We start from the raw sequence: 21,293 nt of genomic DNA on the forward strand, positions 1-21,293 counted from the left end.
CAGTCAGACTCCCGCATGCGCCCAACAGGGATCCACCCGGCACGCCCACCAGGGGCTACGCTCTGCCCACCAGGGGGCGATGCTCTACCTCTCCGGGGCATAGCTCTGCCGGGACCAGAGCCACTCTAGCGCCTGGGGCAGAGGCCAAGGAGCCATCCCCAGCGCCCAGGCCATCTTTGCTCCAATGGAGCCTTGGCTGCGGGAGGGGAAGAGAGAGACAGAGAGGAAGGAGAGGGGGGGGGTGGGGAAGCAAATGGGTGCCTCTCCTATGTGCCCTGGCCGGGAATCGAACCCGGGTCCCCCGCACGCCAGGCCGACGCTCTACCGCTGAGCCAACCGGCCAGGGCCTGCAAAGAATAAATTTAAGACATATATTAAATAGCACCAATATCTTACGCGTCAAGATGTTTAAATATAAGGCACTTAAGAAATGGCTGCATAGACCTGGGGTGGCACAGAGGATAAAGTGTAGACCTAGAACACTGACTGCTGGTTGGAAACCCCGGGCTTGCCTGGTCAAGGCACATATGGGAGTTGATGCTTCCTGCTCCTCCCCCCCGTTCTCTTTCTCCTCTCTAAAATGTTAAATAGTCTTACACATTTTTCTAAAAAAAATTAAAAATTAAAAAAAAGTAAAATCCTGAAAATTATTTTTCTAAAATGGCTCTGTAAACTGTCCCCCATGCCTCACCTGAGATGATCTAGTGCTAGCCCAGGACAGCTGCAGGCTTGCCTGTCACTGAACTGATCGTACATTTCACCCACTTAATGTCACATTCTGTTCAGGGCATGCAGACATCACAGTAACTCGGAGATCAAGGAGTTGGTGGGGACAGAAGACAACCATCAACCCCTCCTGCCCACAGTGCCTAGAAGAGGGTCTGTGGAACGTGAGCCCACCCCGCACAATAAGGGGGTTCATTCCTGAGCAGCTTAGGGACCCTGGGTAACCTGAGGACCTGCCACAGGTCAGCCACACTGGCCACAAGAAGTCCCGGACGGGCCGTGCCCAGCAAAGAAGCTCTCTTGCTGCACGGACCTCCCACTGGAAGCTTCACAGGGAATCCATTCAGATGAGAAAGGGGCTGAGCCCTGTCTGGGATTCATGAAGCTTCCAATGGGATCAGAACCAGGAAAGAAGATCACCCCTCCCCATTCAGGATGCTGCTTAAAGTCACACCCTGTGTCCAGAGTTTACTCTACTTTGGGGTCTCTGCATGCCTCCCTAAGATATTTTCAGCAACCAAGTGGTTCATAATATTGTGCAATTCCTCGTGGAGCTCCATTTCATGGAGGGCCGCCATGAGTGTGAACGGGGACGCGTCCCTTCCCAGCCTGTTCTTCCAGCGGACCAGCATCTTGTAACATTGTTCCATCAGATTCCCTGGGTTCTCATGTTCACAAATATCAGTGTCATTTTCTCCGAGTCCGACAAGCCTCACGAACATCTTCCAGTCATTCGCTGGAACCTTACGTACAAATTCATAACAGAGCTTCTTGCTGGCTGAGAAAACAGAAATGAGAAAGGAAGACTTGGTTACAATTCCGGAAGGCTCACGAAGCGTCGCTGTAACCGTTCCCACCTTCCTCCAGGCCCGGCCCCGCCGGCACACCATGGCCCCGGGGAGGGGGGCCCTGGGCCACCCAGGCTGACCTGGAAGAAGTGCAGGGGCTCTGGGACCAGGTGACCGTGGTTAGCCCTGACCTGCCATGGCTCTCAACCTGCCTGTTCCTCATTCACTCTGCAGCCAGTGAGCCGTGAAGGGACCTGGTATCCCGGGAATGCTGGACCGGGGCGGGATAAGGAGTCTGCTGGGGTTGGCCCCGCCCTTCCTCCCCACCTCACCAGAGCGGCTGTGAGGCGTCAGGACAGAAGGCTGATGCCAGGGGGCCGAGTACAGGATCTGACACCTGGGGCAGAGTTCTGTGGCCTTGCTGAGCTGTGGACCGTCTGATATCTAAGTCTATAAAGAGGGTGGATCCCCACCGCTGTCAGAGAGGATGAGATGAGAAATAGCACCAGGCTATTTACATAATTCCCCTTTCCAGAATTCAGACATTAGACCTTGACATTCACACCAAACAAGAAGGAGTTACACCTCATCAGTCACTGTAACTGAAGAATTTGAATGACTTACCATCACAGGACGTGTCCTTCAGAAAATACTGCTGTTTATATTCCTGCAGAGAAAAGACAATGAAATTGTACCAGGAGAAGACACCTGTGTGAACACTTGCAGGAAATTCACAGAAAACTAAAGTGTCATTGGGTCTGTGTGGCAGCAGTGGGTGGGGGCAGGGCGGCCTTTGTAACCACACTCCAGAAGTCACTAGCTGTCCCCCCAGGGGGAGCAGGGAGCTCAGGGCCACCTGCCTCTGTGTCACACTCCCCCAGGACATGGCCTGGGCCTGGGGACAACACTGCATTGTCCCACTGCCCCAGCTCTGGAGGGCGAGGGTCCAGGGCCCGGATGCTCTGAGTGTTCCCCTGACCCCTCCCAGACCCCGGCCCAGGGGAGACGCCTGGACCAGAACCTCCCTCACGGCCTCGGATGGAACCAGCCCTGCCGACACCTCGACCTTGGACATCCTGCCTCCTGAACGGGGACAGTGAACTTGTGGTGTTCACGTTGCCTGGTCCGTGGTGCTCTGCTGTGGTCGCCCCAGGAAACCCAGACAAGAACTGACGAGAGCGCAGAGGGAGCAGTTACCACGGCCCTGCACACAGTAGGTGCTCTATAAGCGCAGGCCGCACTGTTACGCAGACCCTCCCAGGGAGCTCGCTCACCTGCTCCAGGTGCCTGAGGGAGGCTGCCGCCTCGGCCTGACCCTGCAGCCCCGGGGCCGGGGGAGCAGCAGTTTGCAGCTCCTGCTCTGGGGCTGCCTGGCTTCCTCCGGCCACCACCTCCTGCAGCTCAGTGTCCTCCCCAGGCTCCTCTGAGGGTCCTGGGCGGGGCCCGGCCCCGGGCGCCAGGGCTGAGTCCCCCTCCTGCAGCAGCGGTGTTGTGGCCTCGCCCGGGGCAGGTGGGCCCCTCTCAGGGTCTGTAGCCAGCAGTGTGCTGAACTGGATGCTATCGAGTGACTAAAAAACAAAGTCATGCTTTTGGTGACAGGCTTCTGTAGCACAGTCTTATACAAGCCAGTTTAGGGGACAGACACTTTGAGGGACAGAAATGACAAGGTGTCTGGTAGACCAGCCAGGGCCGTGCACTTTCACTGAAGAGTGCTTCACGGGGTCAGGGTCCAGCTCTGTTCCCAGCTCCCTGGGGGTTCCCCAAACGAGTCTCTCATAGGATGAATGGTGACCCCAAAAGAGATGTCCACATCTTAAACCATGAACAGGACCTCAGAAGGGGCCTTATTTGGAATGGAGTCTGTGCAGATGAGGCCACACAGGATGACAGTAGCCCTAAGCCCAGTGACGAGGGAGTGTCCTCAGAGACAGCTACTCAGAGACACAGAGACACTCGGGGAGGAGGCCAGGTGAGGACGGAGGCGGAGACTCGAGTGACATGTCGACAGCCAAGGCACAGCAGGACTGCTGGCAGCCAGCAGAAGAGGTGAGGGAGGGGTTGGAAGGACCCCCCAGGGCCTGGGAGGGAGCCAACCCCTGACACCCGGATTGCAGACTTCTGGCCTCCACATCGGGCAGACAGGGAGGCCCTGTGTATTAAGCCCCACGTTTGGGGTCATCTGTTTCGACAGCCCTGGGGAACCCGGACACAGCCCTGTGCCCCCAGTGCCTCAGTTTCCAATCGGGGTCTAGACCAGCAGAGATGAAGTCGTCTCTAGCACAACACTGAGGATCTGCTGAGGGGGTGGGACCACTCCACAAACGCTGAGGTGTGAATATGGGTGGGGTGGGGGTGGGGCGGCTGCCTCCTGCCACCCTGGGGACTCTCTGCGGCCCTCAGGCCTGAAGCCATGAGTAGGACACTCCCAGTGATACTCACATGGCTGTTTGGCTCACTCGACTTTACTGAAAATAAAAAAGAAAATGCATAAATATACCGTCATATACCATATAACGACGTTTTGGTCAATGATAAGACACACATACCGCTGTGCGCCCATTGAGTAGAATTGAGCTGAAACACTCCTATCACCTGGTGACAAGGCCTCACCAAAGGGCCACATGTCATTGTTCCCGTGGTTGGGGTGATAAGTGTGAACAAACTTGTGCTGCTGCCAGAGGCACAGAAAAGTAGCAGATATGATTACTTACAGCAGCGTGCCAGCAATAATGAGCTACTATGTTACTGCTTTACTGACGCACTAGTCTCCACTTTGTATCTGTTTCTGGGTGTATCTCCCTACTTGTGAGAAAGTGCCTAGAGCAGCCAGTGTGATTCACAGGCAGCATCTCCGCCACCTGGTGGTCAGCTCTGCTCACTGCATCTCGCTGCCCCGTGTGATGTAATACTCCTGCTGTCTGTACAGTAATGTGCTTGCAGGTCTGTAGCCAGGGAGCCACAGGCTACACCACACAGCCTGGTACTGGCTCTACCCTCCAGATGCTCGTGTTCTCTGTGATGTTTGCACAACAATATTGCCTAGGGACACGCTTATCAGAGTGTATCCCATCGTTAAGTGTCAGATGACTATGACTGATATAACTGGACAAGGACTTCTGTAGGGAAATCCCTGCATTAATTACAAAGGAAATGTACTTACGCTTCAAGAAACCGAGTATCTGCTGCAAAAGCTTCACACCTGGAAACAGGTAAAAGTTACCAGTGAGTGAGCGTGCTCAGTGCTCTCACCTCCCCGACCCCCTGCTTCCTGGCCAGGGCACCCGGACACCCTGCCCCTGCCCGCTGCCCTGGGATGCTGGTGTGAAGCCTTGTGCCAGGTCACGCACTCGGCACACAGCCCCTTGCCCAGAGCGCCAGTTCAGGCCCGAGGGTCCCTGAGTGAGGAAGTGAGCGCAGCTCTGTTTTAAATGAAGAACGTCCCGCCTAGCACCTCCTGCAGTTCCTGACCTGGTTGCTGACCTGTGTCCCCTGCGGGGCAGCTCGGACTCTACTCTACCTGGTCTTCTACAGCAGCGGATGCCAATGACGATGCCGATGACGATGCCGATGACGAGGCCAATGACGAGGCCGATGATGACAGCGATGATGGGCACCCCCACTTTTACAAAGCCAGGAGAGCTCTCAGCAGAACCACTGGCTGGGTTTCCTGGAAGGGGGCAGACAGAGAGAGCCATAGTCAGGTAAGCATGTCACCCCCCAAGGGACACGTTAGAGAAGGAAACGCCTGCTCTCGGAGCTGGAACGGCTCTCCACGTCCAGGCCCCAAGTCTCTCGGGGTGGAGGCAGGACAGGCTCATCTGTCCGGCTCGCAGATGAGGACCCAACTGTGAAGGCAGTACCAAGTCAGTCCCACAAGAGTGGCCAAGATTGTGATGTCCCATTAAGGGGCTCTAGTTTGAGTGGTCACTTCCTCCTGGGCCGGCAGGAGGCAAAGCCCGGTGGCCGGAGAGAGGGGGACGACAGCTGGTCCTGAGTAGAGCAGAGCCCGGCCACAGCGGCCCAGGGGACAGGCCAGAGCCCACCCCCAGGGGAGGTCTGTTGAGACCACTCTGGTGCCCTGTCCTCACGCTGGTGACATTACAGCACCAACAGGAGTCACAGACAGAAAAGCTGTACAGGCCAATCGGAGCATGGACACGTGGCCACCCCACGAGAACAGAGGGACGTAGGACTCTTCCACATGAAGCCACTGATGGTCCAATGGCTTCTCTTTAGAATCAGATCAGGCCCTAACGAATATATTTTATTTTGGCATTAAGATATTCTTTAAATGGATGATTTCAAATCATTTTATGGAAATCTACAAGCTAATTCAGAACTATAAATTGATACCCCAAAGTACAAGAGCAGCTCCGAGAATACTGTGGAAATATGGTGTCATGTCCAAGGACAGATAGAAAGTCCCAGACGGACGTACTCGGGCGCTTGGTTTACGACCAGGTGACACCGAGACTGGGGGAAGGGTCTATGTTCCCCACACGGTGCTCCGTCATCTGCGTGTGTGTGGACAAACCACACGGAGCCACATCGCCTGCCTCACACCACGAACACGCCAATGCCAGCGTCATTGTCAAATGAAATAAGAAAGATTCTGCGATCATATGAGCAACATCTTGGGATAAGGAAAGACTTCTCACAGGGGATCAGAGAGCAGCAAACATAGGAAAGTGGGGACAGACCAGACCACGTTACCAGGAGGAACCTCGGTCTACCACAACCCCCCACAAACTGGTACAGAGGTACCCTGACTGGGAGGAGACATTTCTAGAGTAAAGGGTCTGTATCCTGAGTTATAAATGAGAAACGATCCCAGATACAACCATGAAACCCACATGAAAATGGGCACGGGTCTTGCCCAGACTTAACCCAAGAGGCACAGGCTTTCGGGCCCCCTGCACCCCCGTCCCCGCCTGGGCCCTGGAGCGGCTTCCTACCTGGCTCTGGGTTTCTGTCCGTGGCACACACAGTATCCATGGTGGCATTGCATGTCTGGAGGGTGGCGCCTTTACAACTGACCAGAAAGAGGGAGGAAACCTGAGTGTGATCTCCGGGCTCAGGCCCCGCCCAGGTCCCAGGACCGCCCACCCGCCCTGGGCTCTCGGTGCCTGGCATTCCCCAGCTAACTGGCCCAGTGTGCTCCAAAGAGAGAAGAACCTGGGAATGCTCGGTGGTTCCCGGGGGAGGGGTCCCGCTCCACCTGCTCCTAGAAAAAGCTGTGTGGCTGTGAGTGTGGACTTGCGGTCGCCACATCTCTTCCAAGAGGGAAGACAGTCCAAAGCTGGAGCCCACGGGAAGGGCATAGGCGAGCCAGTAGAGAGAAGCCAGAGCCCTGAGCAGACCAGACCTGCAGGCAGCGCTGACTGTACACGTGTCAGGCACATGAGTGAGCCCGCAGGTCAGCATGGCCGGTGTGTACTAAAGGGCCTCCAATGCGCCCCACAGACTGAACTGTTCTGCAAGTGCTCTCTCTACCTCTGGGTTATCTCCCCGGAAGATTCCCCCAAGCCCAGGCCCACTCAGAACCTCAGGATGAAACCTTATTTGGAAGCAGGGTCTTTGTAGACATGCTCTAGTCAGGTGAGCTCATACCGGGGTAAGGCAGGTCTTAATCAATGACCATTGCCCTTAAAGACAGCAGTCTGTATGCAGAGAGCAGTCTGTATGCAGAGAGCAGTCTATATGCAGAGATCAGTCCATATGCAGAGATCAGTCCATATGCAGAGAGCAGTCTATATGCAGAGAGCAGTCCATATGCAGAGAGCAGTCTATATGCAGAGATCAGTCTATATGCATAGATCAGTCCATATACAGAGAGCAGTCTATATGCAGAGAGCAGTCTATATGCAGAGAGCAGTCTAGATGCAGAGCATTCTAGATGCAGAGAGGAGACAGCACACGGAGAGCGTGGTGTGCAGACAGAGGCAGAGGTCGGAGCAATGCGTCTAGGAGCACAGGGGCGCCAAGGAGCGCCGGCCCCACCCAAAGCTGAGAGCCGCAGAGGCCGGAAGGATCCTCCCCAGAGCCTTCGGAGGGAGCGTGGCCCTGCCACACCTGGACGGCAGACTCCCGGTCTGCAGAACTGCAAGAGAGTAATTCCTGTTGGTTTTGAAAGTGTCCAGTTGTGGTGCTTTGATACAGATGGACCCGGGACACTCACACAGTGACAATGGTCATTCACGGGACACAGTCCTGCCCTTCTCCCAGCCCAGAGCTCCCACCCTCTGGAACTTTCTATGGCTTTCGTCCTCCCTCCCTCCCCACTTCTGCTGGAGAGACCTGTCTGTAAAGGCAGCTCTGCGCCCTCTGCCCCTCATGGAACCGTCACTGTCCATCTGCTGACTGACTGACTGACTCCAGCACTGCTGGGGCTTGAGCCCGCAGTTCCACCTGCAGACTGCAGGGGGCACTGTTGTCTGTAGAATGAGGGGATCTAGGAGTCAGTGGATGAACTGAGTCAGCCCTGCCATTTGCTTGATTTAATCTACAGAATGGCTCCTCCTGGTGGCTGGTGCTACCATTTCACAGATGGGGAAACCCAGGGGGCAGCTGCATAAGTGACCCACAGAGGACAAGTGGTGGATGGGGGAGCTGGACCCAGGTTGTTTCATGGCCCCGTGCCCCAAGGCTGACACACCTGGTACAGCGATTGCAGTTCTCCGAGCAGTCCTCAGAGTCGCAGTAGGTCCCGGTCTTACACTGACACCGCCGGTCTCTGCGTGGGTCGCAGTCACTCACCATCTCCTGGTCGTCTAGAGGGAAGGCAGGGGGTCAGTCACCAGGGCTGGGACTCTGTCCCTGGCCACACTGGCATGTCTGGCCCCTTAGCCACCGGAACTGACCTGCTCACTCCGTCCTTTCTAACGTTTAGGGACGAGGTAACAATCAGACCGGATTTCCTGCAACTGGGGTGACTGCGGAGGAGCAGGAAGGACCGAGCCACACCTCAGAGACACCCCCAGATTATTCCTGTCTGCTCCTTTGCTATGAGTCCCTGCCAGCAGCACACAGAGAACCCTTTGCACCCACACCCACTGGGACAGCTCTGCGGTCACACTGATGACACCCTTCCGGGCACAGGGGCGACCGCCGCAGCCCGCCAGACCTCCTCCCACGCTGACGCTTTACAGACAGGCAGGGTTTCCAAACACCTCTGTCCAGCTGCCCCGTCTTCCCTTCTGACCCACTGGAAGAACCATGAGCTACATGTGACATGAAATAAACATGAGAGGAACCACAGCCCAGTCTGAGACTAAGACCGTCACCCACACGCCTGGGGCCCCGACCCCACACCCCTGAGTCAGCCCTCTGTGATTTTACCTCCAGCCCTACGTCAGTGCGGCCGAACGGCCCGTGCTGGGCACACTGCCCACTCCTTTGGGACTCAGTCCTGTTGTCATGGTCCAGTGTCACTGGGGGACACTGTGCAAACTCACACGGGATTTATACCCACTCCTCTATCAGTGGACACTGGGTGGCTCCTCGTGATGCCATTACATACTGTCCCCAGTGTCAGCGGACATGGGGAAGAGCCAGCCCAGGGGGAGGCTGAGGCAGGGACGGGTGGTGGGCAGTGGCGTAGGCACCCTTTGAACTCGTGATACTGAGCTGAGCTGTCTCCTTGTCTCTTCAAATCTTAGTATGTGGGAACCCGGTGCTAGCTTGTGTTCATGCTGTCAGTGTATCAAGTTCCACCCTCTGGAACTTTCTATGGCTTTCGTCCTCCCTCCCTCCCTACCTTGCTGCAAAGACCTGTCTGTAAAGGCAGCTGTGCACCCTCTGCCCCTCATGAATATTCCTGTTTTTTCCTTTTCCTTCCTCCCTTCCTTCCTTCCTTCCTTCCTTCCTTCCTTCCTTCCTTCCTTCCTTCCTTCCTTTTTGTGACAGAGTCAGAGAGAGGGACATATAGGGACAGACAGACAGGAAGAGAGAGAGATGAGAAGCATCAATTCTTTGTTGTGGCACCTTAGTTATTGATTGCTTTCTCATATATGCCTTGGCAAGAGAGGGGGGCACAGCACATTGAATGAGCCCTTGCTCAAGCCAGCAACCTTGGGCTCAAGCTGGTGACTTCGGAGTTTCGAATCTGGGTCCTCCACTGTACCACTGCCTGGTCAGGCTTCCCGTTTTTTCAAAAATAAAATGTATATGGCCCTGGCCAGATAGCAGAGGTTGCAGGTTCAATCCCTGGTCACAGCACAGACAGGAACAGCTTGATGTTCCTGCCTCTCTCTCTCTCTCTCTCTTTCCCTCCCTTACACTTTTACTGAAACCAATCAAAAATATTTTTAATTTTTTTTTATTTACTCACGTTAGAGAAGAGAGAAAGAGAGAGAGAGATAAAGAGACAGAAGGGGGGGGGGAGAAACAGGAAGCATCAACTCCCATATGTGCCTTGACAGGGCAAGCCCAGGGTTTTGAACCAGCAACCTCAGCATTCCAGGTTGATGCTTGATCCACTGCACCACTACAGTGTCAGGCCAATCAATAAATATTTTTTAAAAATAAAAATAAGCCCTGGCTGGTTGGCTCAGTGGTAGAGCATCAGCCAAGTCTATGGGTGTGCTGGGTTCAATTCTTGGTCAAGGCACACAAGAGAAGCGCCCATCTGCTTCTCTCTCTCCACCTCCTGCAGCCATGGCTGGATTGGAGCGAGTTGGCCCCGGGCACTGAGGATGGCTCCGTGGCCTCTGCCTCAGGCACTAAGAAGTGCTCGGTTACTGAGCAACGGAGCAACGCCCCAGATGGGCAGAACATAGCCCCCTAGAGGGCTTTCCGGATGGATCCTGGTGGTGGTGCATGCTGGAGTCTGTCTCTCTGCCTTCCCTCCTCTCGCTGAATAAAAAAATAAAACAAAAAATTGTCGGATTGAGGTGCACACCCTGTGCTGAGATTTCCTTCAGAATGCACTGACCCTGAGATTCTCTCCCTGTAACTGACATCTTTGAAACGTTGTATCTTCTTTCTCATCCTCTTATCCTCAGAGCTTTCAGGTTTTCTTAAATGTTTGCTCACATAAACACCCAATACATCCTCTGTTAGATTAATTCTAAAGTTATCTTATTTTTTGCTTTTGTAAAAAATAATGGTATCTTTTCTCTACGGTTATATATTTTTAATTTTTATTTATTTATTTATTTTTAAAATTTTTTACAGAGACAGAGAGTCAGAGAGAGGGATAGACAGGGACAGATAGACAGGAACGAAGAGAGATGAGAAGCATCAATCATTAGTTTTTCATTGTGCATTGCAACACCTTAGTTGTTCATTGATTGCTCTCTCATATGTGCCTTGACCGCGGGCCTTCAGCAGACCGAGTAACCCCTTGCTGGAGCCAGCGACCTTGGGTTCAAGCTGGTGGGCTTTTCCTCAAACCAGATGAGCCCGCGCTCAAGCTGGCGACCTCGGGGTCTCGAACCTGGGTCCTCTGCATCCCAGTCCGATGCTCTCTCCACTGCGGCACCGCCTGGTCAGGCTACAGTTATATTTTTAAAACCACTTTGTTGCTGATATATGGAACCTGAGGCAAACGACTGTGTGCTATTCTTGTAGACGGCAGCTCTGAAATCCTTCTAGCTAAGTGGATTCTTTAACTGCAGACACGTATTGTCCTGGTAAATGTGCCCCTGTGATGGGGACCTGGCAACCCCATCACCCTGCTCATCTGTAATGACTGCTCTTGGGGTGAGCTCTACAGCCTGGTAGAAGGGGTGTGTGCTTTAAAATCCAAAGAATGCCTGACCGGGTGGTGGTGCAGTGGATAGAGCATCAGACTGGGATGCAGAGGACCCAGGTTCGAGACCCGAGGTCACCAGCTTGAGCGTGGGCTCATCTGGTTTGAGCAAAAGCGCACCAGCTTGAGCCCAAGGTCGCTGGCTCCAGCAAGGGGTTACTCGGTCTGCTGAAGGCCCACGGTCAAGGCACATTTGAGAAGGCAATCAATGAACAACTAAGGTGTTGCAATGCACAATGAAAAACTAATGATTGATTCTTCTCATCTCTCTCTGTTCCTGTCTGTCTGCCCCTGTCTATCCCTCTCTCTGACTCACTCTCTGTAAAAAATTAAAAAATTAAAAAAAAAAATCCAAAGGACCCCACATGCCTGAGAACAGCGTACTTACCCTGCCGGCACCGGGAACACTTTTGGCATTCGCTCTCCGTATTGTCGTTGGGCATGAAGGTGTCAGGTGGGCACGGACTGCACTGTGTGCGGTGCTCCATGTCACAGGGTTGGCTGACAAAGTAGCCTGTGGGAGGGGTGGGGACATACGTGAGGTTGCGGCTTGAGAAACAGACTCACCTGGTCGCTGAGGCCTCTGCCCCAGGAGGTTCCTCAGCACCTGAGGGCCAGTCCCCAGCACAGCGCCAACCCTCACCTCCTAGCTCCTCAGAATGTTCTGGATGGCACCTGGCCCCAAGTGTCCCAGGACCTAGGAACCTGAGTCAACCCAGGTGTTCCCGATACCCTGCAGCTCGGGCAGGAGGGGTTCTCAGGGTGCACTGGGGCCCAGCTCGGGCAGGAGGGGTTCTCAGGGTGCACTGGGGCCCAGCTCGGGCAGGGGTTCTCGGGGTGCACTGGGGCCCATCTCGGGCAGGAGGGGTTTTCAGGGCGCACTGGGGCCCAGCTCAGGCAGGAGGGGTTCTCAGGGCGCACTGGGGCCCAGCTCGGGCAGGAGGGGTTCTCAGGGCGCACTGGATCCCAGCTCGGGCAGGAGGGGTTCTCAGGGCGCACTGGGGCCCAGCTCGGGCAGGAGGGGTTCTCGGGGTGCACTGGGGCCCAGCTCGGGCAGGAGGGGTTCTCAGGGTGCACTGGGGCCCAGCTCGGGCAGGAGGGGTTCTCGGGGTGCACTGGGGCCCAGCTCGGGCAGGAGGGGTTCTCAGGGTGCACTGGGGCCCAGCTCGGGAAGGAGGGGTTCTCAGGGTGCACTGGGGCCCAGCCGACCTCCTGTGCCTCTACCCACCCGGGGCCGCTCAGCAGCTTCCGGGACAGTTTCCTGTGGAGCCTGGAGACCTAGAAACAGGTGCTGGGCCCGCAGGAACCCGGTGGACTAGCTCTCGCCTTGTGCAAAGACTGTCCCTGAGGCTATAACAACGTGCCTTTTGCATGCATGTTGAGAGCTCAAAGGTTTCATGTTAGATAAACTGTGCCTTTAATTCATAGGTGTACATACGTGTGTGCAGTATATTACAGGTGTGTGTGCACACAGGTGTGTGCGTGCATAGATACGCATACCTGTAGAAGTGTGTACTGTATGGACTGGTGGTGTGTGAGCAGCCGTGAGTGGTCTGGGTGTGGGGTTCAGTCCCTGAGCTGGGAGCCCCGAACGGCTCAGACTCATGGCTAAAAGGAGGCGTGTGGCGGTGTGGGTGGGGCTCAGAGAGCGGGGGTGCAGGTGTGTGGCTGTGTCTTTCTAAGAGGAGACCCTAGAAGGTAGGGGCACTGATAGTGTGTGCGCAGCAGCCTGTGTGTGTAGATGGGGGTGCAGTGTGGGGGCCGTGGCCTTGATCACGTTCCACAGAAGGCCCAGGAGCCTGGTCCTGACCGACAATGAGGGGATGTGGTGGGAGGGAGGGCAGAGCAGGCCCTTGGAGCCTGGGGCCCCCGCTGCGTTACGGGATAATTCAGAGCATCTTCATGATTGTGAGTGAGCCTCAGTGGATATGCTGGGCGTGCGGGCAGCGGTAGCCACTCACTAGAGCTACTGACCACAGGTGTCCCTCATCCTTGCCCTGAGAGGGGGGCGCTCCTGACAGGATGCTCAGGGGAGTGTCCACCCTGGGCACACACCCCACTTCTGTCCTCCAAGCCCTGTGAAGGCACCTCCCCAATGTCAGAGTAAGCACAGAGACCCCTCTGTTCACAACAGAGCCCTGCAGTGGGTGGGGGGGTAACTGCTCAGGTGAGGCCCGCCCACCTGGTCCTCCCCACCCAGGCGGCCTGCAGCTCTGCGCAAGGGGCTGAGCCCCCACTCCCAGGTCAGGTCTGCCCAGGGCCCAGGAAGACGTCCTGACACTCACCAGGGGGGCAGCGGTCACAGCAGCGGTTCCCCTGCTCATACTGGTTAGGTTCACATTGGTTCACATTGGTTCCTATGATCACCTGCAATCACAAAGGGAGACTGGGTTAATCAAGAGAGGCCTCTGAGCCGGATGGACGTACACGTCCCCTGCATGGACACGTGTCAGCCAAGGTGGACGGCCACCCACCAAGCACTGTGCCCATCACGGGGAACACGGTCTTATATGCCTGTGTCCTTGCACTTGCTCTGTGGGGCAGGTGTAACGTGGGGCCATCTGTAGTTTCCTGAGGCACATGGTCGTGGATATCGCATCGACCTGCACCTTTAGAACCAGGGCCCGCCTGCTAGGCAGCCTCGGACCTGAGTCTTTGCTCCAGGACGCAGTTGGCTGTCTCAGCAGCTGCATGGGACCTCCCTTCCTGCCTGAATCCCCTCGTGTCCCATTCTGAGAATGCCACTCCCGCCGTCCTTACAGGACAGTGCCCGTCACCTGTCTCCCCCTTCATCTCCCACTGTGTCACTCAGGGTGTCCTGTGTCCTTCCTTTGAGGCTTGGCTCTAAAAACACCCACCAGTAGGTTTTTCTTCCACATTCAGCCTGATAATCCACAGATGTGACTAACCTATGTCTATGTACAGGTGTACGTCCTGGGTGGCTCCTGTATTTAGATTCTGTCTACCCTCTTAATTGGAAGTTTGATATCTTACTTTCTGCTTGACTATTTCCTTCTTTTCTTCTGGCTTTTACTTTCTTTATTTTCTGTTCCCCAGATTCTTTTCCCCCCTTCACTGCAAATTCGATTCTATTGTAAGAATTTACTGATTTATGCTGTATGTTTGGTTGGGGAAAATGAAACTGATACAGATAGGTTTACAGACAAAAACTCAGTTTGCAAACACCATAGGAGTAACAACAACAACAACAAAAATAATAGTAACTTAGCCTGACCAGGCGGTGGCGCAGTGGATAGAGCGTCGGACTGGGATGCGGAGGACCCAGGTTCGAGACCCCGAGGTTGCCAGCTTGAGCGCGGGCTCATCTGGTTTGAGAAAAAGCTCACCGGCTTGGACCCAAGGTCGCTGGCTTGAGCAAGGGGTTACTCAGTCTGCTGAAGGCCCACGGTCAAGGCACATATGAGAAAGCAATCAATGAACAACTAAGGTGTTGCAACGAAAAACTGATGATTGATGCTTCTCATCTCTCCTCGTTTCTGTCTGTCTGTCCCTATCTATCCCTCTCTCTGACTCTGTAAAAAAAAATAATAATAATAAAAAATAACAGTAACTTAAAGATGATGGATTCCATCAAACAGTGCTTGACCTAAGTCATCACAGTCAACAAGCCAGGAAAGGGACAAAGCGATGTCACAGGTGCTGTCTCTTTAGATGATGCAGCTAAAATGACACATCACTTCTGTGGTATTTTTGTCGAAAACACCTAACTGGGCTTTATTCACAAGAAACCATGAGAAGGGCCTGACCAGGTGGTGGCGTAGTGGATAGAGCGTTGGACTGGGATGCGGAGGATCCAGGTTCTAAACTCCCAGGTCACTGGCTTGAGCACAGGCTAACCAGCTTGAGCGTGGGGTTGCTGGCTTGAGTGTGAGATCATTGAAATGACCCCATGGTTGCTGGGCTTGAGCCCTAAGGTCGCTGGCTTGAAGCACAAGGTCGCTGTCTTGAGCAAGAGGTCACTAGCTCTGCTGTAGCCCCCCCCCCATACCCGTCAAGGCACATACGAGGAAGCAATTAATGAACAACTAAGGAGCTGCAACGAAGAATTGATGCTTCTCATCTCTCTTTCTTCCTGCCTGTCTGTCTCTGTCCCTCTCTCTGACTCTTTAACTCTGTCAAAAAAAAAGCCCCGGCCGATTGGCTCAGTGGTAGAGCTTCGGCCCTGGGTGTGGAAGTCCCAGGTTTGATCCCCAGTCAGGGCACACAGGAGAAGCGCTCATCTGCTTCTCCACCCTTCCCTCTTTCTTTCCTCTCTATCTCTTTTCTCCTCCCACAGCCAAGGCTCCATTGGTGCAAAGTTGACCCAGGTGCTGAGGATGGTTCCATGGCCTCCGCCTCAGGTGCTAGAATGGCTCTAATTACCAAGGAGCAACAGCCCAGATGGGCAGAGCATTACCCTCTGGTAGGCATGCTAGGTGGATCCCAGTTGGGCTCATGCAGGAGTCTGTCTGACTGCCTCCCCGCTTCTCACTTTGGGGGGGGGGGGAGAAAGAAAGAAGGAAAGAAAAAAGGAAAGAAACCATCAGACAAACCCAAATTGGGAAGTACTCTATGCAATCATGGGCCATGCTTCTAAACGGCGTTATGGTCGTGGAAGGAAAGGCAGACTGAGGAAGGGCTCCAGCCTGCTCAGGACATCACAGTGACAGCTGCTCAAATATGAAGGTGGCCTGCAGACCCAATGCCAGCCTGACCCGGATGTCACCCGATCTGGTCACTGCACAGCAGGGGCCTGGGATGCTGTTACCTTTGCAACATCTAGGCAGGAGCAAAGCAAGTCTGTGGGTTGGTTTATTTTAAATTTTTCTTTTCTGGAAACTAATTTTTATAATTGGTTTCAAATTCACACTTGTTAAGCCCGTAGGCACGGCCACCATCACAGCCGCCTGGCCCACGTATTGGATTCAGACAGTCGGTAAAGAAACAACAGAGCCAAGAACTGGTGGGCCATTATCTTTAATCCTAGCTTGCACCCGGTGGGCAAGTAAAACACACACTGGGAAAACACTTCCCTTTACATTCAGGGCTCCCAAAGCCACGGACTTATCCGAGTTTCCTAGAACCAAAGGTTCTACCTCACCAGCCTTATTCACCTCTGTTCCCCATCTCCTTCTCTCTGCACAAACCGGCTTGTCCTTCAGCACTCCGCCACCTTGGCTGCTTCTCCTCTCCTCCACATGGCCTTTCTCTGCTCTCCTCCTAGAACACAGTCACTTTTCCCCTAGAACGTAATCCCTCATCTTTTAAAACCCTTTTGGCGCGAAAGCCCTCCCTCAACACACATTAATATAATCACGCCCATCCCAAGCAAGAAGGGCAACTAATATCATCACCTGGGAGACAGGCTTCCACGTGGGCAGCGCCATCTTTAACAACGTGAGCATAATATATTTTATCTGCCCAACAACATCACTGAAAAGTGACCATTGGAAAGAGCGGCATTTGGTACCTTCACTCCATTGTGCAACCATCAGACTTATTTTGGTAATTACAGAATGGGAAGTTATTGCAAAGGAAACTTTAAAAAAAATCAAAAACCTTTTCAAAGAGGAAAACAGGCTGAGACAAGAGGATGCGTCTTTCCTGTCGGGCACCCGGACGGGCCAAGAACAGGGAGGCTATCAATCCCACACCGACTCAGCTGCCATCTCAGCCCACGCTGGTCCCTCGAGTCTGGAAGAACACTGAGGGCAGCTGTGTCCTGGCCTCCAGCACCCAGGGCCCCTCCCCAGCCCCACCTGGCTGCCCCTGAAGTCTCATTTCCAGCACCTGCCCCTCCCAACACCGCCCATTCTCCCAGCTCCTGTCCTCCCTCCACCTGACCAGGTGGTGGCGCAGTGGATACAGTGTCGAACTGGGATGTGGTTGGACACAGGTTCGAGACCCCGAGGTCACCAGCATGAGTGCGGGCTCATCTGGTTTGAGCAGGACAAACCAGCTTAAGTCCAAGGTTGTTGGCTCAAGCAAGGGGTCACTCGGTCTGCTGGAACACCCCCTACCCCAGTCAAGGCACATAAGATATGAGAAAGCAATCAATGAACTAAGGAACCACAACGAATTAATTGAAGTTTCTCATTTCTCTCCCTTTCCTGGCTGTCTGTTCCTTTCTGTCCCTCTCTCTGACTCTCTGTTTCTGCTGTCTCTGCCACAAAAAAAAAAAGAAAAAAGAAGCTCCTTCTCCAACCATCCCCCTTTGAAGGTGGCCGAGGAGAGTGCAGAATTTTAGTAACTCCTTTACGTGTGCCAAGAGATGAAAAGGGTTGAAAACAGCTGTGCTATTATGACAATGTAATTATGGGAACTTACACTTGAAAAATGTTACTGAGCCTGACCAGGAGATAGAGCCTTGTACTGTGAGGTAGAAAGCCCAGGTTCAAAATCTCAAGGTCACCGGCTTGAGTGCAGACTCGCTGGCTTGAGCGTGGGGTCATAGACATGACCCCGTGGTCTCTAGCTTGAGCCCAAAAGTCGCTGGCTTGAGTCCATGGTCACTGGCTTGAGCAAGGGGTCACTCACTCTGCTGTAGCCCCCACCCTCTCCCCTCAAGGCACATATGAGAGAGCAGTCAGTGAACAACTAAGGAGACTAAGGAGCCACAATGAAAAACTGATGCTTCTTATTTCATTTCTCTCCCTTCCTGTCTTTATGTCCCTACTGTCCCTCTCTTAGTCTCTCTCTCTCTCTCTCTCTCTGTCTCTCTCTGTCAGAAAGGAAGGAAGGAAGGAAGGAAGGAAGGAAGGAAGGAAGGAAGGAAGGAAGGAAGGAAGGAAGGAAGGAAGGAAGGAAAGGAAGGAAGGAAGGAAGGAAGGAAGGAAGGAAGGAAGGAAGGAAGGAAGGAAGGAAGAGAAAACTGTTACCGATATTCAGAAAATAGTGAAACATCCGGCCTGTGGTGGCGCGTTGGAGAGAGCGACCTGAAATGTTCAGGTCGCCAGTTGGAAACTATGGGATTGCCTGGTCAAGGGACATAGGACAAGCAACAAGCCAGCAGTGAACAACTAAAGTGAACCAAGCATGACTTGATACTTTGCGCTGCCACCCCCACCTGTAAATAAATCAATAAATAAAATCTTTTAAAAAAATAATGCAACAGAGTATCTGTTGGAAACCATTTCCGAGTGAATGCTAGCAGTAGACAAAACTCACTTTATTTTTAAGAAAAAAGCCCCCCTCTCCAACCCTGGCGGGATAGCGCCCCAAAGCACAGAGGTTACTAATTCCATCTATGTTCCTCTCTCCTTGTCTCTGCTCCTTCTTCCTTCTCTAAAATCAATTAAAAAAAAAAAAATGGACCAGACCAGTGGTGGCGTAGTAGACAAGGCGTGCACCTGGAATGCTGAGGACTGGGGTTTGAAAGCAGAGGCACATTGAGAAGCAACTACTAAGAGTTGGTGCTCCCACCCCTTCTCTCTCTTTTCTCTCTAAAATCAATAAGTAACATCTAAAAAGAAAAAAACAACCTCTCCTCCTCCTCCGTGGGCGATGGTTCTTCGGGCAGCTGGGTTTGCCACCCGGGATGGCGGGGAAGCGACACTCGCTGTCACGCGCACACAGCGCCTGCGGTTAACGCCTGAGACCGCCACCGACAGCGGCGTGGTGGGGGCGGGGTGGCAGGGAGGATGGGGACGGCACTCCTGAGACTTCTGGAACTTGGGCAGTCTCCAGCTGCCCGCACAAACCTGGGCGCCACCTCAGGCTCACGCTGCAACCCCGTGTCCACCAGCAGGGCGCCCGCATTCTGTGTCCGAGCGCCGAGCGCGCGGGCAGCTCCCGCTCCCGGCATCAGCCGAACCCGCAGCCCTAGGCTGCTCTCCGCCCTCGGCTTCGCAGGATCGGGGACAAAGCGGCCAGGGAGCGCCTGGGGCCCGGGGACCCCTTAGATTCCTCAGTCTCCCCGCCTGCACCCGAATCCCGGCGCCCCCGGAGGTCCTGAGACCCGCAGGCGTTGGGGGAGGGGGACCCCATTCAGTCCCCTTAGGCCTCGCCGCATGGTCGTACCCCGGACTCCCCATCTCGCGCCCGGCTCCACGCGCACCCACCACGGCGAGAAGCTACTCACCGAGACCGGTAACAACAGGAGAAGCTGCAGCCACCAAGCCATGGCGCCGACAGCCAGGAGGGCGGGCCTGAAGTTCAGATATAGGTCTGCGGGCTCGAGCGGGGCGGGGCGGGGCGGGGCGGGGCGGGGCGCTGTTCCGGCTGCTGGGCCGCTTCCTTTCTGAACTCGCCTTGGGCGCCGCCGCGGGAAAGAGATTTGTAGGCGGTCCCGGCCCAAAGGTGGGCGGAGCCTCTGATCCGTCCGATTCCCCACAGTGAAGGGCAGCTATCTAAAGGGACTGTCCTAGTCTGGGGGGGCCAGGCAGGCCACCCGGAGGGGCCCTGGGTCAGTCTGCCGGGGCGGCCCTGACAAAGCCCCACACCCCGCGGCTTAAACCACAGACGTGCAGGGAGGGCCTCACCGTCCCGGAGGCTGGAAGTCCCGCATCAAGGTGTCCAGGTGTTTCTCTGAGCGAGAGGGACTCTGCTTCAGCCTCTCCCCCGCGCCTGGGGCTGCTGACAACCATGGCGGTCCTTGTACAAGCGTCACTGTGTCTCCCTCGCCTCCCCGTCTGTGCCCGAATCTCCCCGTTGGGTAAGGACAGGAGTCGCCTCAGACAGAGCCCTCTAGTCCTCTATGGCCTCACCTTTCCCCTCAACGTCACGTTCATTCAGTCCCAGCAAGAATGTAGGAACAGTCTAAAAAGACGCCTGCTGATGTCACTTGTAGGACAGAATTTCTTTTAAATTTTATTTATTTTTTTTCTGAGAGAGAGGGTGACAGACAGACAGGAAGGGAGAGAAATCAGAAGCATCAACTCACAGTTCAGGCTCCTTAGTTGTTCACTGATTGCTTTCTCAGATGAGCCTGATTGAGAGGGAAGTCTCCAGCAGAGCAAGTGACCCCTTGCTCAAGCCAGCGACCTTGGGCTTCAAGCAAGAGACCTTTGGGCTCAAGCCAGAGAGCACGGGATCATGTCTGTGATCCCACACTCAAACTGGTACCTCCCGGGGTCCCAACCTGGGTCCTCAGCATCCGATGCCGATGCTCTAACCACTGCGCGACCACCTGGTCAGGCTCTTTTCAAATTTTTTTATTCATCTTTAATGTCATTCACATTCATCCTTATTTCTTTGTTCATGTTTCTGGAAATGTTTAAAAAATTTCTTTTTCTTTTGCTTTTTTTTTTTTTTTGCAAGAGAGAAAGAGGGAGAGGGAGTGACAGAGACAGAGAGAGAGAGAAGGGGCAAAGAGCAGGAAGCATCGACTTCCCCTATGTGCCTTGACCAGGCAAGCCCAGGGTTTCACAGTGGCGACCTCAGAGCTCCAGGTTGAGGCTTTATCCACTGCGCCACCACAGGTCAGGAACCATTCACTTTTATTTTTAATGATTTTTTTTTTTTTTTTATTTCTGGAGAGAGAGGGATAGATAGGGACAGACAGACAGGAATGGAGAGAGATGAGAAGCATCAATCATTAGTTTTTTGTTGCAACACCTTAGTTGTTCATTGATTGCTTTCTCATATGTGCCTTGACCATGGGGCTACAGCAGACTGAGTAACCCCTTGCTCGAGCCAGCAACCTTGGGTCCAGGCTGGTGAGCTTTGCTCAAACCAGATGAGCCCATGCTCAAGCTGAGCTGACGACCTCGGGGTCTTGATCCTGGATCCTACACATTCCAGTCTGATGCTCTATCCACTGCACAACTGCCTGGTCAGGCTATTTTTAATGATTTTTTTAAAAAGGATATTTTTCTTCCTTTTACAGAGAGAAGAGGATGGTGGTGAAAGAAGTATCAACTTATTTATTTATTTATTGTATTTTTCTGAAGTTGGAAACAGGAGGCAGTCAGAGACTCCCGCATGCGCCCAACCGGGATCCACCCCGCACGCCCACCAGGGGGCGATGCTCTGCCCAGCCGGGGCGTCGCTCTGCTGCGACCAGAGCCATTCTAGCGCCTGAGGCAGAG

At 54.1% G+C, this 21,293-nt stretch overlaps 1 protein-coding gene across 1 annotated transcript; it reads right to left on the bottom strand.

Moving 5' to 3' along the window:
• Window positions 1–212: 212 nt before the first annotated feature.
• On the bottom strand, window positions 213–19,429 carry LOC136389650 (tumor necrosis factor receptor superfamily member 10B-like). Its single transcript, XM_066361488.1, has 11 exons — window positions 19,346–19,429; window positions 13,551–13,632; window positions 11,654–11,779; window positions 8,170–8,284; window positions 6,470–6,546; window positions 5,032–5,181; window positions 4,675–4,749; window positions 3,954–3,979; window positions 2,789–3,082; window positions 2,139–2,181; window positions 213–1,504 (listed from the first exon to the last, which is right to left on the bottom strand). The coding sequence occupies exons 1-11, from the start codon at window positions 19,385–19,387 to the stop codon at window positions 1,200–1,202; spliced, it is 1,335 nt and encodes a 444-aa protein (XP_066217585.1). The 5' UTR covers window positions 19,388–19,429; the 3' UTR covers window positions 213–1,199.
• Between the last annotated feature and the right edge of the window lie 1,864 nt (window positions 19,430–21,293).

This window comes from Saccopteryx leptura, chromosome 1 (assembly GCF_036850995.1).
Source record: "Saccopteryx leptura isolate mSacLep1 chromosome 1, mSacLep1_pri_phased_curated, whole genome shotgun sequence".
In the NCBI taxonomy this organism is placed as follows: domain Eukaryota; kingdom Metazoa; phylum Chordata; class Mammalia; order Chiroptera; family Emballonuridae; genus Saccopteryx; species Saccopteryx leptura.

Coding starts and splice junctions, on each gene's coding strand:
- LOC136389650 (XM_066361488.1), bottom strand. CDS start 19,387: ATGGCTTGGTGGCTGCAGCTTCTCCTGTTGTTACCGGTCTCG. Junction 5,182..6,469: donor GGACAGAAACCCAGAGCCAG/GTAGGAAGCCGC, acceptor GCCCCCTTCCAG/GAAACCCAGCCAGTGGTTCT. Junction 4,750..5,031: donor CCGCTGCTGTAGAAGACCAG/GTAGAGTAGAGT, acceptor GAGAGCACTGAG/CACGCTCACTCACTGGTAAC.